The sequence below is a fragment of the Microcaecilia unicolor genome, chromosome 13 (genome assembly GCF_901765095.1).
Source record: "Microcaecilia unicolor chromosome 13, aMicUni1.1, whole genome shotgun sequence".
Lineage (NCBI taxonomy): Eukaryota > Metazoa > Chordata > Amphibia > Gymnophiona > Siphonopidae > Microcaecilia > Microcaecilia unicolor.
Window position 1 is genome coordinate 31260791 of NC_044043.1, and position 15369 is coordinate 31276159.

Below are 15369 nucleotides of genomic sequence, written 5' to 3' on the forward strand. Positions count from 1 at the left end.
CATGGCCTGCACTAACAGGTTGGGCAAATCCTCTGAGCGAAAGATCCGTGCTGCAGAGGGGTCATCCGCTCCATCCGAGCGGGAATCCGTCTCCTCCAAGGAATCCCCAAAGGACCGTTGGGAGAACTCAGATACGCTGCCCTCATCTACATCAGAGGAAACAGAGTCCTCTAAGGCCTGGGAATCCACCCGAGGGTGTTTACTTCCGGGGACCTCAACCCCTTTATCGGACAAGGGAGAAGGGGCAGCGTTTTGCATAAGAAAGGCCTGATGCAGCAGCAAAATAAACTCGGGGGAGAAACCCCCCAGACTGTGCACTTCAGCAGCCTGGGCCACAGCCCTAGATGCACCCTCAACCGGCGCTCGCAAGAGCGGGGGAGAAACATGCTGCGCATCCAAGATGGCGTCCGGCGCGACACTCCGTGAAGGAGCCGCGCGGGAAGAACGGCGCTTAACTTTAGCCGCTTTTCTGCCATCGCCCAAATGAAGGGCGGCCATGGCATTAACGTCTCCCACCTCAAGGGCGGCCCAACAAGAAGCCGTCCGAGCAGCGTGGCCGGCCAAGATGGCGGAGGCGAGCAGCGGGGGATGGGCGTTTATGGCGGGAAAAACCGCCGCACCCGAGGAAGAACCGGGACACTGACCGGCCTCCAAACTGACACCCAACAAGGGCGAATAAGACTTTAAAACCCCCGCATCCCCGCTAGACGCGCACACGCGGTCCGGGGAGCGATTCTTTGCGCCCTCGCCCTCCGACGCCATCAGCCACGTGGAGATCAATCGGGGAACCCCCTGCCCGCTACAAAAAGGTAAAAATTACCTGCTTTCCGCTCCGAGCTGTAACGACCTGGTGTCCCAGTGAGTAGCTGCAATAAACGTTTAAATAAACGTCGAAATAAACACCCTTAAGGACGTCAAAAAAAAATTTTTTTTTTTTTAAACGGAGCCAGCGGGAGGGGGGAGAAAAGGAGGGACCTGGCGCCACCAGGTTTGCACTTGCTCAAGAAGAGCCCTCAACCCCAGGCACTCAACAAAACCTAAAAATTAGGCTTGGAGGCCTAGCCAGAGCTGCTGCTGTGTGTGACCACCACCTGCTGAGATAGAGAACATACTGAGGAGTTTCCGGCAGCACATGACCACATATAGGTAGGCAAAAGGATTGCTCTCTATCTCCACCTGCTGGTAGATGGACACAACCCACCAGTCTATGGATTGATCAGCATGATGATATGGAATTGAATGTTTCTTGGTCCAGACTCTATTTTTCTGATTCCAGAATATTCCTGCTGAGGAAATCTGCTTGAACGTTTTTCATTCCGGTCACATAAGCAGCCAATAGGTCCACTAGATGATACTCTACTCAGACAGGGTCCTCAGCAAGATCATCATCTTGATGGTTGACATAAGATACGGCTGTTGTGTTGTCAGACAAGACTCTCATGGCTCTTCCGTAAAGGAGGTTCTAAAAGGCCTGCAGGGCCAGCTGATTCGCCCTGGTCTCCAGCCTGTTGATTGACCAAAGTGAAGAAATCTCTGATGACATTCCCAAATCAGGATATGCAGACAGGCTTCCATCAAGTCTAGAGAAGTGAAAAACACTCCCTTTCTTACTGCCACAATAACCAAGAAAAGAGTTTTCATGTGAAAAAAGTGGACACCTTGAGAGCCCTATTGATCCCTTTCAGGTCTAAGATAACAAAAGGTGCCCTCCTTTTTCAGAACCACAAAGCAAATCGAATAACAGCAAGTACCTATCTCCCAGGTCAGAATAGGACAGGCTGCCCGTAACTGGATCAGCCTTCCCAAAATCTCCCGAACGCCATCTGCCTATATCCAAGATTGACAGGGTGACTCCAGGAAGGTGTCCGCAAGGGGATGCGCAAACTCCAAGGCAGAGTTGTTGCGAACAACCTTGAGGATCCACTGGTTCAAAGCTATCTGGGCCCACTTCTGATAGAAGTCTCACAAGCGAGCTCCCAATGGAACCAGATAATGGGCCCTGACACCTTCACTGGGCTCCTTTTCATTTTTGAGGCGCTCCGGAGCCAGTGTCCCTGCCGCCACACCGGCCTCCACAAAAGAACAGAGTGCTGGATAAACCTATCCCACTGAGCACTGCCAATTCTACCCAGACGAAAACATTGGACATCCTGAAAATGCCTTCTGGCTGAACCTCACCCCCCCCCCCCCCTGCTTTAGGGCAGTCCTCCAGCAGCTGAAGAATCTTAGTCTCCCCCAGGCTCCTCACCAGCTTATCTAGCTCTTCGTCAAACGGAAGAGAACCTCGAAAAGGAAATTTACTCAATTTGGACTTGGAAGCCACATCCGCTGACCAGCTCCAAAGCCAGAGAGACCGTCTCATAGAGACACCTCAAAGGCAATGCATTTGGCCAATGCTCTCAGCAGGTCATACAAAAGAGTAAATAAAGTGGCAGAGCTCACTTCCAGCTTTGCCACCTCAGAATCTACCAGTGAAAAATCATCCAAAGTCCTATCCAAAACCCTCTCTGACCAACAAAAACACAAACTGGTCACCAAACCACCGCAAATGGCTGTCTGCACCATCAGGGCTAAAACATCAAAAGCTATGCTTCAGCAAGATCTCCATTCTGTAATCCTGAGGATCCTTCAGAGCAGTACCTCTATCCACTTTAACAGTCATCTTCTTAGTAACCACTGAAACCACCGCATCTACCACAGGAGGCTTCAACATCTCTCTATCCTGCTCTGGAAGGGGATACAATCAGATTATGGAATCAATCTCACAGATAGGGTATGATACATACCTGTAGCAGGTGTTCTCCGAGGACAGCAGGCTGATTGTTCTCACGACTGGGTGACGTCCGCGGCAGCCCCCACCAACCGGAAAAAAGCTTCGCGGGACGGTCGGGACGCAGGGCACGCCCACCGCGCATGCGCGGCCGTCTTCTCGCCCGTGCGCGACCGCTCCCGCCAGTTGAATAACTAGCAAAAGATGAAACACACAACTCCAAAGGGGAGGAGGGAGGGTAGGTGAGAACAATCAGCCTGCTGTCCTCGGAGAACACCTGCTACAGGTATGTATCATACCCTTTCTCCGAGGACAAGCAGGCTGCTTGTTCTCACGACTGGGGTATCCCTAGCTCTCAGGCTCACTCAAAACAAGAACCCAGGTCAATTGAACCTCGCAACGGCGAGGGAACAACAGAAATTGACCTACGAAGAACAACTAACTGAGAGTGCAGCCTGACCAGAATAAATTCGGGTCCTGGAGGGTGGAGTTGGATTTACACCCCAAACAGATTCTGCAGCACCGACTGCCCGAACCGACTGTCGCGTCGGGTATCCTGCTGGAGGCAGTAATGAGATGTGAATGTGTGGACAGATGACCACGTCGCAGCCTTGCAGATCTCTTCAATAGTGGCTGACTTCAAGTGGGCCACCGACGCTGCCATGGCTCTGACACTATGAGCCGTGACATGACCCTCAAGAGTCAGCCCAGCCTGGGCGTAAGTGAAGGAAATGCAATCTGCTAGCCAATTGGAGATGGTGCGTTTCCCGACAGCGACCCCTAGCCTGTTAGGGTCGAAAGAAACAAACAATTGGGCGGACTGTCTGTGGGGCTGTGTCCGCTCCAAGTAGAAGGCCAATGCTCTCTTGCAGTCCAATGTGTGCAACTGACGTTCAGCAGGGCGGGTATGCGGCCTGGGGAAGAATGTTGGCAAGACAATTGACTGGTTAAGATGGAACTCCGACACCACCTTCGGCAGGAACTTTGGGTGGGTGCGGAGCACTACTCTGTTGTGATGAAATTTGGTATACGGAGCATGAGCAACCAGGGCTTGAAGCTCACTGACCCTACGAGCTGAAGTAACTGCCACCAAGAAAATGACCTTCCAGGTCAAGTACTTCAGATGGCAGGAATTCAGTGGCTCAAAAGGAGGTTTCATCAGCTGGGTGAGGACGACGTTGAGATCCCATGACACTGTAGGAGGCTTGATAGGGGGCTTTGACAAAAGCAAGCCTCGCATGAATCGAACGACTAAAGGCTCTCCAGAGATGGCTTTACCTTCCACCCGATAATGGTAAGCACTAATCGCACTAAGGTGATTCCTTACTGAGTTGGTCTTGAGGCCAGACTCTGATAAGTGCAGAAGGTATTCAAGCAGGTTCTGTGCAGGGCAAGAACGAGGTTCTAGGGCCTTGCTCTCACACCAAACGACAAACCTCCTCCACTTGAAAAAGTAACTCTTTTTAGTGGAATCCTTCCTAGAGGCAAGCAAGACCCGGGAGACACCCTCAGACAGACCCAACGCAGCGAAGTCTACGCCCTCAACATCCAGGCCGTGAGAGCCAGGGATTGAAGGTTGGGGTGCAGCAACGCTCCGTCGTTCTGCGAAATGAGAGTCGGAAAACACTCCAATCTCCACGGTTCTTCTGAGGACAACTCCAGAAGAAGAGGGAACCAGATCTGACGGGGCCAAAAGGGCGCTATCAGAATCATGGTGCCGCGGTCTTGCTTGAGCTTCAGTAAGGTCTTCCCCACCAAAGGTATGGGAGGATAAGCATACAGGAGGCCGGTCCCCCAATGAAGGAGAAAGGCGTCCGACGCTAGCCTGCCGTGTGCCTGAAATCTGGAACAGAACAGAGGCAGCTTGTGGTTGGTCTGAGAGGCGAAAAGGTCCACCGAGGGGGTGCCCCACGCTCGGAAGATCTTGCGTACCACTCTGGCATGGAGAGACCACTCGTGCGGTTGCAATACTCTGCTCAGTCTGTCGGCCAGACTGTTGTTTACGCCTGCCAGGTACGTGGCTTGGAGGAGCATGCGAACTGACACGCCCAACGCCACATCCCGACGGCCTCCTGACACAGGGGGCGAGATCCGGTGCCCCCCTGCTTGTTGACGTAATACATTGCAACCTGATTGTCTGTCCGAATTTGGATAATTTGGCAGGACAGCCGATCTCTGAAAGCCTTCAGTGCGTTCCAGATCGCTCGGAGCTCCAGGAGGTTGATCTGCAGATCCTTTCCCTGGAGGGACCACAGACCCTGGGTATGAAGCCCATCGACATGGGCTCCCCACCCCAGGTGAGATGCATCCGTCGTCAGCACTTTCGTGGGCTGCGGAATTTGGAATGGACGTCCCAGGGTCAAATTGGTCCGGATGGTCCACCAGAGCAGTGAAGTGCGGCAACTGGTGGAGAGGCGGATGACATCTTCTAGATTCCCGGTGGCTTGAAACCACTGGGAAGCTAGGGTCCATTGAGCAGATCTCATGTGAAGACGAGCCATGGGAGTCACATGAACTGTGGAGGCCATATGACCCAGAAGTCTCAACATCTGCCGAGCTGTGATCTGCTGAGACGCTCTGGTCTGCGAAGCCAGGGCTAAGAGATTGGTAGCCCTCGCTTCGGGAAGGTAGGCCTGAGCCGTCTGGGTATTCAGCAGCGCTCCTATGAATTCCAGAGACTGAGTAGGCTGGAGATGGGACTTTGGGTAATTGATCACAAACCCCAGCAGCTCCAGAAGTTGAATAGTGCACTGCATGGACCGGAGGGCTCCTGCCTCCGAGGTGCTCTTGACCAGCCAATCGTCGAGATATGGGAACACGTGCACTCCCAGCTTGCGTAGATACGCCGCCACCACCACGAGGCACTTTGTAAACACTCGTGGGGCAGAGGCGAGCCCAAAGGGCAGCACACAATACTGAAAGTGCCGTGCGCCCAGGCGGAATCTAAGATACTGTCTGTGAGCTGGCAGTATCGGGATGTGAGTGTATGCGTCCTTTAAATCCAGGGAAAATAGCCAATCGTTTTTCTGAATCATTGGCAGAAGGGTGCCCAAGGAAAGCATCCTGAACTTTTCTTTGACCAGGAATTTGTTCAGGCCTCTCAGGTCTAGGATGGGACGCATCCCCCCTGTTTTCTTTTCCACAAGGAAGTACCTGGAATAGAATCCCCGCCCTTCCTGCCCGGGTGGTACGGGCTCGACCGCATTGGCGCTGAGAAGGGCGGAGAGTTCCTCTGCAAGTACCTGCTTGTGGCGGGAGCTGAAAGACTGAGCTCCCGGAGGGCAATTTGGAGGCAGGGAGGCCAAATTCAGGGCGTATCCGCACCGCACTATTTGGAGAACCCACTGGTCGGAGGTTATGAGAGGCCACCTTTGGTGAAAAAAGTTTAACCTCCCTCCGACCGGCAGATCGTCCGGTACGGACAACTGTAGGGCGGCTATGTTCCCATGGATCCAGTCAAAAGCCCGTCCCCGGCGTTTGCTGTGGAGGCGCAGGGGGCTGCTTAGGCGCACGCTGTTGACGAGAACGAGCGCGCTGGGGCTGTCCCTGTGCCTGACGAGGCCTTCGGGCCGGCTGGTTGTACCTACGCTTCGCAAAAGAATAGGGTGCAGCCTGCCGGGCCCGGGAAAAACGTCCACCTGTGGAGGTGGATGCTGAAGGCGCCCGGTGGGAGAGCTTGTCGAGAGCGGTTTCCCGCTGATGCAGTTGGTCCACCATCTGCTCGACCTTCTCACCAAAAATGTTATCCCCCCGGCAAGGGACGTCGGCCAGTCTCTGCTGGGTGCGGTTGTCCAGGTCAGAGGCGCGCAGCCATGAGAGCCTGCGCATCACTATACCTTGGGCCGCAGCACGAGATGCCACGTCACAGGTGTCATAAATACCCCTGGACAGGAACTTTCTGCACGCCTTCAGCTGCCTGACCACCTCCTGATAAGGCCTGGACTGCTCCGGCGGGAGCTTCTCGACCAGGTCCGCCAGTTGTTGCACATAGGTCCGCATGTGAATGCTCATATAGAGCAGGTATGATTGGATGCGGGTCACGAGCATGGAGGATTGGTAGGCCTTCCTCCCAAACGAGTCCAGAGTGCGAGACTCCCGCCCCGGGGGCGCCGAGGCGGTATCCCTCGAACTCCGTGCCCTCTTGAGAGCAGAATCCACGACCGCTGAGTCATGGGGCAATTGGGGCCGCATGAGCTCTGGGTCAGAGTGGATCCTGTACTGGGACTCTGCTTTCTTGGGAATGGTGGGGTTAGTTAATGGTCGCACCCAGTTCCGAAGTAGCGTCTCCTTTAGGACATTGTGCAGCGGCACCGTGGAGGACTCTCTAGGTGGAGATGGATAGTCGAGGACCTCGAGCATCTCGGCCCTCGGCTCTTCCACAGAGACCACGGGGAAGGGAATGCTGATAGACATATCCCGCACAAAGGAGGCAAAAGAGAGACTCTCAGGAGGTGAGAGCTTCCTCTCCGGTGAAGGCGTGGGGTCCGAGGGAAGGCCCGTAGACTCCTCTGAGGAGAAATATCTAGGGTCCTCCTCTTCCCCCCACGAGTCCTCATCCTCGGTATCGGACATTAGCTCATGTAGCTGAGTCCTGAACCGGGCCCGGCTCGACGTCGAGGCACCGAGGTCTCGGTGTCGTCGAGCGGTGGACTCCCGCGCCGGCGGGGACGGAGCTCCCTCCATCGACGTCGACGGGGACTCCACCTGCGTGGCGGTCGAGACCGACGCCGCAAGCGGCGGCGGTGTCGACGGCCCCGGCGCCGGGCTAGAGCTCACCGGCGCCACAGTCATCGGCGCCGAGGGCGCAAGCACCCCCGGCGCCGGCACAGCCTGGCGCATCAGTCCTTCCAGGATCCCCGGAAGGATGGCTCTGAGGCACTCGTCTAGGCCCGCTGCCGGGAAAGGCGGTGGGGCCGGTAAGGGTGTCGGTGCCGGAAGCTGCTGGGGGCCAGGAGACGGCACCGAGGTGCCGGAACCCCGACGCGTCGGTACCTCCACAACCGACGGAGACCTCTCCTCTCGACGATGACGCTTCGGCGTCGCCTCCTCTCCGACATCCGGATGCACCGAGGGCGACCGGTGACGGCGCTTCTTATCTTTCTTCCGATGCCCGTCACCGGTGCCGGAAGGCATGGAGGAGGAGGAGGTCGATCCCCCTCGGTCTCGAGGTACCGGGTCAGACAGGGTTCGGTCCCGTGGCCCACGAGCTGAGGGAGTGACCGGGGCCGATTGCCCACGCGGCCTCTCACCCCCACTCTCACCGGCGGACCGGCGGGCCGACGGGACCTGTTCTCCTGGGGTCGCTGCCATCGGTGCCGATGTCTTGGGCATCGATACCAGTACCGAAGGACCGGCCGTCGATACCGATGCCGTCGAGGTCGACGTCGAGGGGCCGGCGCAAGTTCCAAAAAGACGGTCCCGCAGAACTTGCCTCGCAACCTGAGTCCGTTTCCGGAGACCTAGACACAAAGAACACGACTTGAGATTGTGCTCCGGCCCGAGGCACTGGAGGCACCAAGCGTGGGTGTCGGTTTGTGAGATCGGCCGGCCGCAGCGACCACACTTTTTAAATCCACTCGGGACCTTCGCGGACATCGACGGAAAAATCGCGTCGGCGAAGTCGAAGTCGTCAATGGTGGCTGGAATCACACCATGGAAAAAGAAACGACCGAGCGACCACTAGGCCGCAACGTGGCGTCCCCGCTAGAAGCGAGGGAAAAAGGGGAGCGCGTGCTCCACACGCGCAGGTTTTTTTTTTTTTTTTGAAACAAAAAGGGAAACCGTACGGTAACCAGAAGCAAAGCGACGATCCGCGTAAACGCGATCGAGAAAATCCGGCGGCTGAAAACAGAGAGAGAGTGGCAAAAGCACAACTCTCTCCAGTCGCGGAAAAAAAGGAACTGGCGGGAGCGGTCGCGCACGGGCGGGAAGACGGCCGCGCATGCGCGGTGGGCGTGCCCTGCGTCCAGACCGTCCCGCGAAGCTTTTTTCCGGTTGGTGGGGGCTGCCGCGGACGTCACCCAGTCGTGAGAACAAGCAGCCTGCTTGTCCTCGGAGAAGTCTTTAGATTTATTATTTAGAACCCCTTAATACAGGTCGAGAAACAAAAACCAAAACATACATAAAAACACACAAAAAGAACCACAAAACTACATACATAGCCATAACATACTCATACAACAATTCAAAGAGAACATGGGACTTTCCTGCCTTCTGAATACCCTTAACCAGTCCATCTTTGCATTTGCATCATGAACCCTAGCTGGTCAGAAGACGTTGCAGTTTAGCGTATTTGTGCCATTAAGGATTCAATGGCTTGGATGTTGAACAATATTCTGTTGGTAGACATTTTGCTATAACATTAAGAAATTTACCAGACCCCTAAAGCAGGCCTTGTGCCAAAAGACGGCCGCGTCGGGTCATTTTTCAACTTGTTTACAATAAAGACTCTTCGATATCCTCCTTGAATCCACCTCGCTTTTTTGTTCATTGTTACATAAGGTTGCTCCTCCTTTGTTCTTGATTCTCTTAGGAATGGCACACCACAGTTATAGGCTCTCAGTATTCTCAGTCTCCACCTGCAGGTAGGAGTGCATAATCCATCAGTCTTCTCTGTCGTCTCTGGGCTGGTATGGAGGGATTGTAAGGAATATCTGTTTTATCCCATAACATCAATTATTGCATATTTTGTATACTCGATGTTAAATTGCAACATATTTGATGAAACCGAGATCATAAATTGTGATTTGCTGCACAAACATTGTATCAACTCAAAATACATCAGAGAAGTGGAAATAATCCAGAAAGACAAATTATGAAATACTATAACTTTGTTGGCAATGTTTTTTTTGTGTCCCAGTTAATAGTGAACTTATCTGTACAGCTCACAAATTAAGACAACTACTGCATTACAATGTCAAATAATCAGGTCATATAAACTACTCTACTCAAATGTAATACTTGGCAGATTGACTTACACATGACTTTGGGTGTATTACATCAACATACTTGTTTTAAAAAATTCTCAGTTACACAATTCCTAGCTTAACCAATTTATAGCAGACCAGAATTGACCATTTGAAACAATTTTTGAATTACTTCAATTTAATAATAAATTTGTGTGTATATTAGGGGAAAGAATTACAATTTCATTTTATTTTTCAAAGTAAATTATGAGTATTGGTAACTGATTAGTTGGGATTTAGAAAGATTGGTCCGATTTTGTCAACTTTAATGGAAAAAAAAAACTTACATGTCTTTTTAAACATGATAAAAATCCAATATATACATGAAACGATCACTGACTTTTATGTTTCACCTACATATTAAAATACAAATATTAAGCTTTCAATAAATCAAAAAACAGATTTTTATCTTCCAAATGTAAAAGCCAGATCCAAACACAAATCTCTTAGTTGGATAGGCAGCTTCATGCTTGTGCACAGCCTCTGCTCAACCAAGGATTTCTGCTTGGATCAAGCTTTTAATTAGAACAGTAAGTGCCTGAAATTTTCCCAATAATGCAGTTAATGGTTAAAAACTAAATCTATCTTTAGGCAAGTTTCACCAGGGCAAAGTGCTCACTGCTGTCACAATGTCTCTCTGCCTATCTATATGCATGTACCAGGAGAGAGTTTTGGTTGACATCTGGCAAGAGTTTCTTACTATGGTGCCAATGCTTCTGCCAAATTTCATCCAAATCTGTTTTGGGGAAGGCCCTTGATTAATGTATTGGGTAAACTGGGACCACCATCCATTATTTCAGAGGAGGTGGTGAGAACTGGATTCTAAAACATAAGTTGATTAGGAAATTCGCCTTCCGTCACATCATAAACGTACAATTCTCCAACTTGTTCAAGCTAATTTCTGTTCAATTTCTGAGGAGACCATAGTATTTTAGGAAGCTCCCATTTAATCACTTGCACTACTGTTTTTTTTTTAATTACATTTGTACCCCGCGTTTGTGGCACTATAGAAATGATAAGTAGTAGTAGTAAATGGAGAAATTAGATCTTACCTGCTAATTTGCTTTCCTTTAGTCCCTCCGGACCGGACCAGGATTGGACTGAACTCTCACCAGAGAAGTGGTATGTCCCTTTTGTAGGAAAGCTCACCAGCAACTCCTACCAGAGAAGTGGTATGGCTCATTTGAATTAGAACTCACCAGCAACTCTCAGCACAGAAGTGCTAAGGACCTCAAAGTTCTATACATATATAGATATATACATACATATATATTCCAGCAACTGAACCCACCAGCAACTCCGACCAGAGACGTGGCATGGTCCACTTAAAGTCCTATATATGTACAAGCGTCTTTTTTTTTTTTTTTTTTTTGAATACCCCATTGAAAAAGTGACAAAATATGGGGGGGCCTGGTCCGGTCCGGAGGGACTAAAGGAAAGCAAATTAGCAGGTAAGATCTAATTTCTCCTTCCTTAGCGTCCCTCCGGACCGGACCAGGATTGGACTGATGGGTTGCTGGTAGGCGTGCACAACCCATCAGTCCAATCCTGGTCCGGTCCGGAGGGACGCTAAGGAATAGGGTATTATTGTGCTGATCCTCATGAAAGCCTGAAGGAGGTAGCACACTGATACATGGAAAACATGACTACAGCACAAAGAACATCCCTAAAGAAGGTAATATCAAAACACTTGTGCACGACAATAGAAAACAGCATATAAAAATGACGACAAAAGATGCGCACTAAGGTCCTCCCAAGGAGTATCCCTAACCACATCCTCTCCAAAAGTCATTACATGATGTGATACCCGCAAGCTTAACCGGAGTAGCCTCCGCACTCTGGAATACACTCCCTGAAAGGCTCAGCTTCACAAAAAACTCTCTCTACTTCAGAAAGCAGGTGAAAGCTTGGCTCTTCAATTAGGCCTTTAATGGAAGAAGTAACTAACTTGTTAGTCTCACTCATACACACACAAGGATTGACACGGGCTGCACATACTGCAGCAGGACATGTTTATCCACTCCTACCCTTGCTGAGATAATATTTAACCATCTCGCTGACCTCATGTGCACCTTTCTTTAAATTAGTCACCTTATTTTCTAACTCCTCTTACTCTCTTCCCTATCTATATGTTAACCATCTCTCTGACCTCATGTGAACTTTCTTTAAAATTAGTCACCTTACTTTATAACTCCTCTTACTCTCTTACCTAGCCATATTTTCCATCTTTGCTTATACACTACACCGTCATTTAAAATGTTATATTATGTATACTGTGCCAGAGCCGGTGGTTGGGAGGCGGGGCTGGTGGTTGGGAGGCGGCCAGAGCCGGTGGTTGGGAGGCGGGGCTGGTGGTTGGGAGGCAGGGATAGTGCTGGGCAGACTTATACGGTCTGTGTCCTGAAGAGCACAGGTACAAATCAAAGTAGGGTATACACAAAAAGTAGCACGTATGAGTTTATCTTGTTGAGCAGACTGGATGGACCATGCAGGTCTTTTTCTGCCGTCATCTACTATGTTACTATGTATTGTGTTGGTATTGTAAATAGTATACTATACCATACTTTGTTTTGTTATTTGAATGTTTTTACTGCTATAATTGTCTATTGCTCATGTTTGATTTATTCTTATTGTATATCACCTGAGTGAATTGCTTCAAAAAGGCGGTAAATAAATACAAATAAATACAATTTCAGGATTTATTAAAATGTCTCTAATAGAGGTCCAACGCCAATATGAAAAGCAACGGCAACAAGGGGCAACCCTGACGAGTTCCCCGCTGGACCTCAAAAGATTGTGAGAAAATATCATTGACCAATAGAAAAGCCTTAGGAGTCAAGTAGAGGATCTTTACCGCCATAGAGAAAAAAACCATCTATACCATAAGTTTGTAAGGTCTGAAACAAGAAACCCCAGTGTACATGGTCAAATGCCTTTTCTGCATCAAAGCAGATTAACAGAGAAGACAGATGGCCCCTCTGCACAGCTTCCAACAAAGCCAAAAATCTTACAGATGTTTTTAGTATCCGTTCTGCGCCAAACAAACCCCTCCTGAGAAACATCTACTACAGTGGACAAGCGAGTGGCCAGGATTTTCGCAAAAAGCTTAGCCTCCAAGTTTAATAAGGAAATGGGTCGATAAGACGTAGGCAAACAAGGATCTCTTCTGTCTTGAATTGCTAAAACCAACTCATCCTATGTGAATTGAGCGTTCAAAATCTCCGCTTGTTCAGATGATACTCACGGGAGCTGAACATTCCCTAAATTTAACAAAACATCTAGCGTGTCCTCCTTCGAAGGGGAATACAAATCCTTATAGAATTGTGTGAATACCTTGTTAATCTCCAAGTCTGAGTTGGTTTTCCCCTTTCGTCCTGAAGTTGCAGTATCTGAGATGGACCCTGTCTAGTTGAAATCAAGTGTGAAAGCATCTTTCCACACTTGCTCCCATGTCTATAAAGCCGATATTTATAATACATTACCGATTTAATGGCACGTTGATGTAATAATGTGTTCAGCACTGCTTGAAACACCAAGAAAGCCATCCCAGCTGACTCTGATCTCTGTTGTCCTACAGCCACTCAGTCCTAAATTACTTGCTTTTCTAACTGCAGGATTTCCTTATCCCTCAATCTCTGTTTTCGGGTGGCATAAACCAAAATATCACCCCATCAATACCACCTTTGCTATGTTCCAAAAAAGAATGGGCTGATGCTCATGATTTGAATTATGTGTTCTAAAGCTGTTCCACTTCTCCACCAAAAATGCACGGAATGACTAATCCCAATAAAGGTCTATTGGAAATCTCCAGTGAAAAGTCCTGCGCTCCACAGGATTAAATTCCAACGAAACCCAGATCATCGCATGATCAGAGATTCCATAAGGACCAATCCCCGATGTTACCAATGTTTAGAAAAAAAAAATCTCGAAAAAAAAAAAATCAGTTCCGGACTGTGTTGAATGAGCCCGAGAAAGGTGGGTATAATCCCGTTCTCCGGCATGAAATAACCGCCAAGAGTCAACCAGATCTATAGTGTCACAGGGCAAAGGCAACCCCCCCTCGACGGCTGAATCCTCAAATCCCCCTTGTGGTGTGATCTAGAGAGAGCACCAGTTTTAGAAAAGTGCATGTAGGGATAATAATGTAGAAACCTGCTCCAGATGTAGAAACAGTTTCCCAAACATCACTGCTCCCTCTGTTAAGAACCCGACCGCAATTCTGCAAAGACATCCATTCCCTCCTTCCCCTACCCCAGCCACAACCACTCCAATGCTAGCCCTCAGAGGCCCAATTCCCCTCATCACTGAAAGTCTAATGAGCACACTCCCAGCTCCTGACCTACTCTCCGGGCTTAATTGGGGGGGGGGGGGGGGGGGGAGGTCCCTGGGAAATCGTGGGGCAGGACCATCCAAATGGAAGTTGGACTCTTAGCATTAATACCACAATATTACTGCTAGAGATCTTGCTGGATATTTTGGAATTCTGGTTCATTGAAGCAGGAGCGAGAGGGCATTGCTCCCAACTCACAAGACTACATGGAGCCCCAATAAGTCCAGGGGGGGTCTGCCTCACACTGGGAGGTTGCCCACACAATGGGAGGCAGACATTGGGATATACAGCTACCAGGTACAGCAAACAAGGGAAGCTGTAAATATCGATGACTATCATTTTCAGTACAGACATGAATATTTAAAAAAAAGTATTTATGTATACTCGATATACCTGCGCTCATAGTAATTATATCAAGGCGGTTCACAATCCTTAGTGTACAAAAAGAGGAAAAGAAAAAAAAATGCACATCTGTATTGCAGGTCTGCCCAGGACACTCCCTCTCCTCACATCCCTCTTGATATCTGAACACAGCTAACTTCCCCACATGTATAAATGCTGTATCAGAACAGGGGCCAGTCACATCTGGGCCTCTCCAGATGGAATGGCATTAATGTGGAGGAGTGGCCTAGTGGTTAGGGTGGTGGACTTTGGTCCTGGGGAACTGAGTTTGATTCCTGGCACAGGCAGCTCCTTGTGACTCTGGGCAAGTCACTTAACCCTCCATTGCCTGCAGCATTGAGCCTGCCATGAGTGGGAAAAAGTGTGGGGTACAAATGTAACAAAAATAAATAAATAATGTAATTGGACGTGTTAGTTGCCACTTTCCCTGATTAGAGTACAACAGGTCTGTTATTATGGATATCACCCTTACTACTACTGTATTATATTATGCTTACTGCCTTTTGTTATATAAACAATTTGGGGTCCTTACTTGGAGGACGAAAGAATAAAAGAAAATAGAATCTATTAAAGGGGTTTAACAGGAAACAAATCAAACCTTCTGCAATAACTGAGAATCAGATAATGGCTACAAATGAAGCCAGTATCTGGTAGATAAGAAGTGTTAAAATAAAGGCAAAATGTTTATCCAAAGCGTAAGTCCTTGGAAAGATATTTTTATAAACATCCCTGCAAATGAACTCCTTTCTTTTTAAGGCGTACCCGTTAGGTTATACAGTACTCACCAATTGTTGCCCCATTCTATCATTGTTCCAGGCTGAAAGAAAAATAAAAAGATATATATTACAATTAGTTCATCTGTAAAAATGTTTTGGAGCACAATATACCAAGGTATTCTCCTA

At 49.3% G+C, this 15369-nt stretch overlaps 1 protein-coding gene across 1 annotated transcript in view; it reads right to left on the reverse strand.

Annotated features, from left to right (window-relative positions):
- The window catches only part of NIPSNAP2 (nipsnap homolog 2), a 40043-nt gene that overhangs the window by 11299 nt on the left and 13375 nt on the right, over positions 1 to 15369 (reverse strand). Inside the window, exon 7 of the mRNA XM_030186237.1 lies at positions 15253 to 15284. Within this exon, the coding sequence (XP_030042097.1) occupies positions 15253 to 15284 (32 nt within the window). The remainder of the gene's footprint in view (positions 1 to 15252; positions 15285 to 15369) is intronic.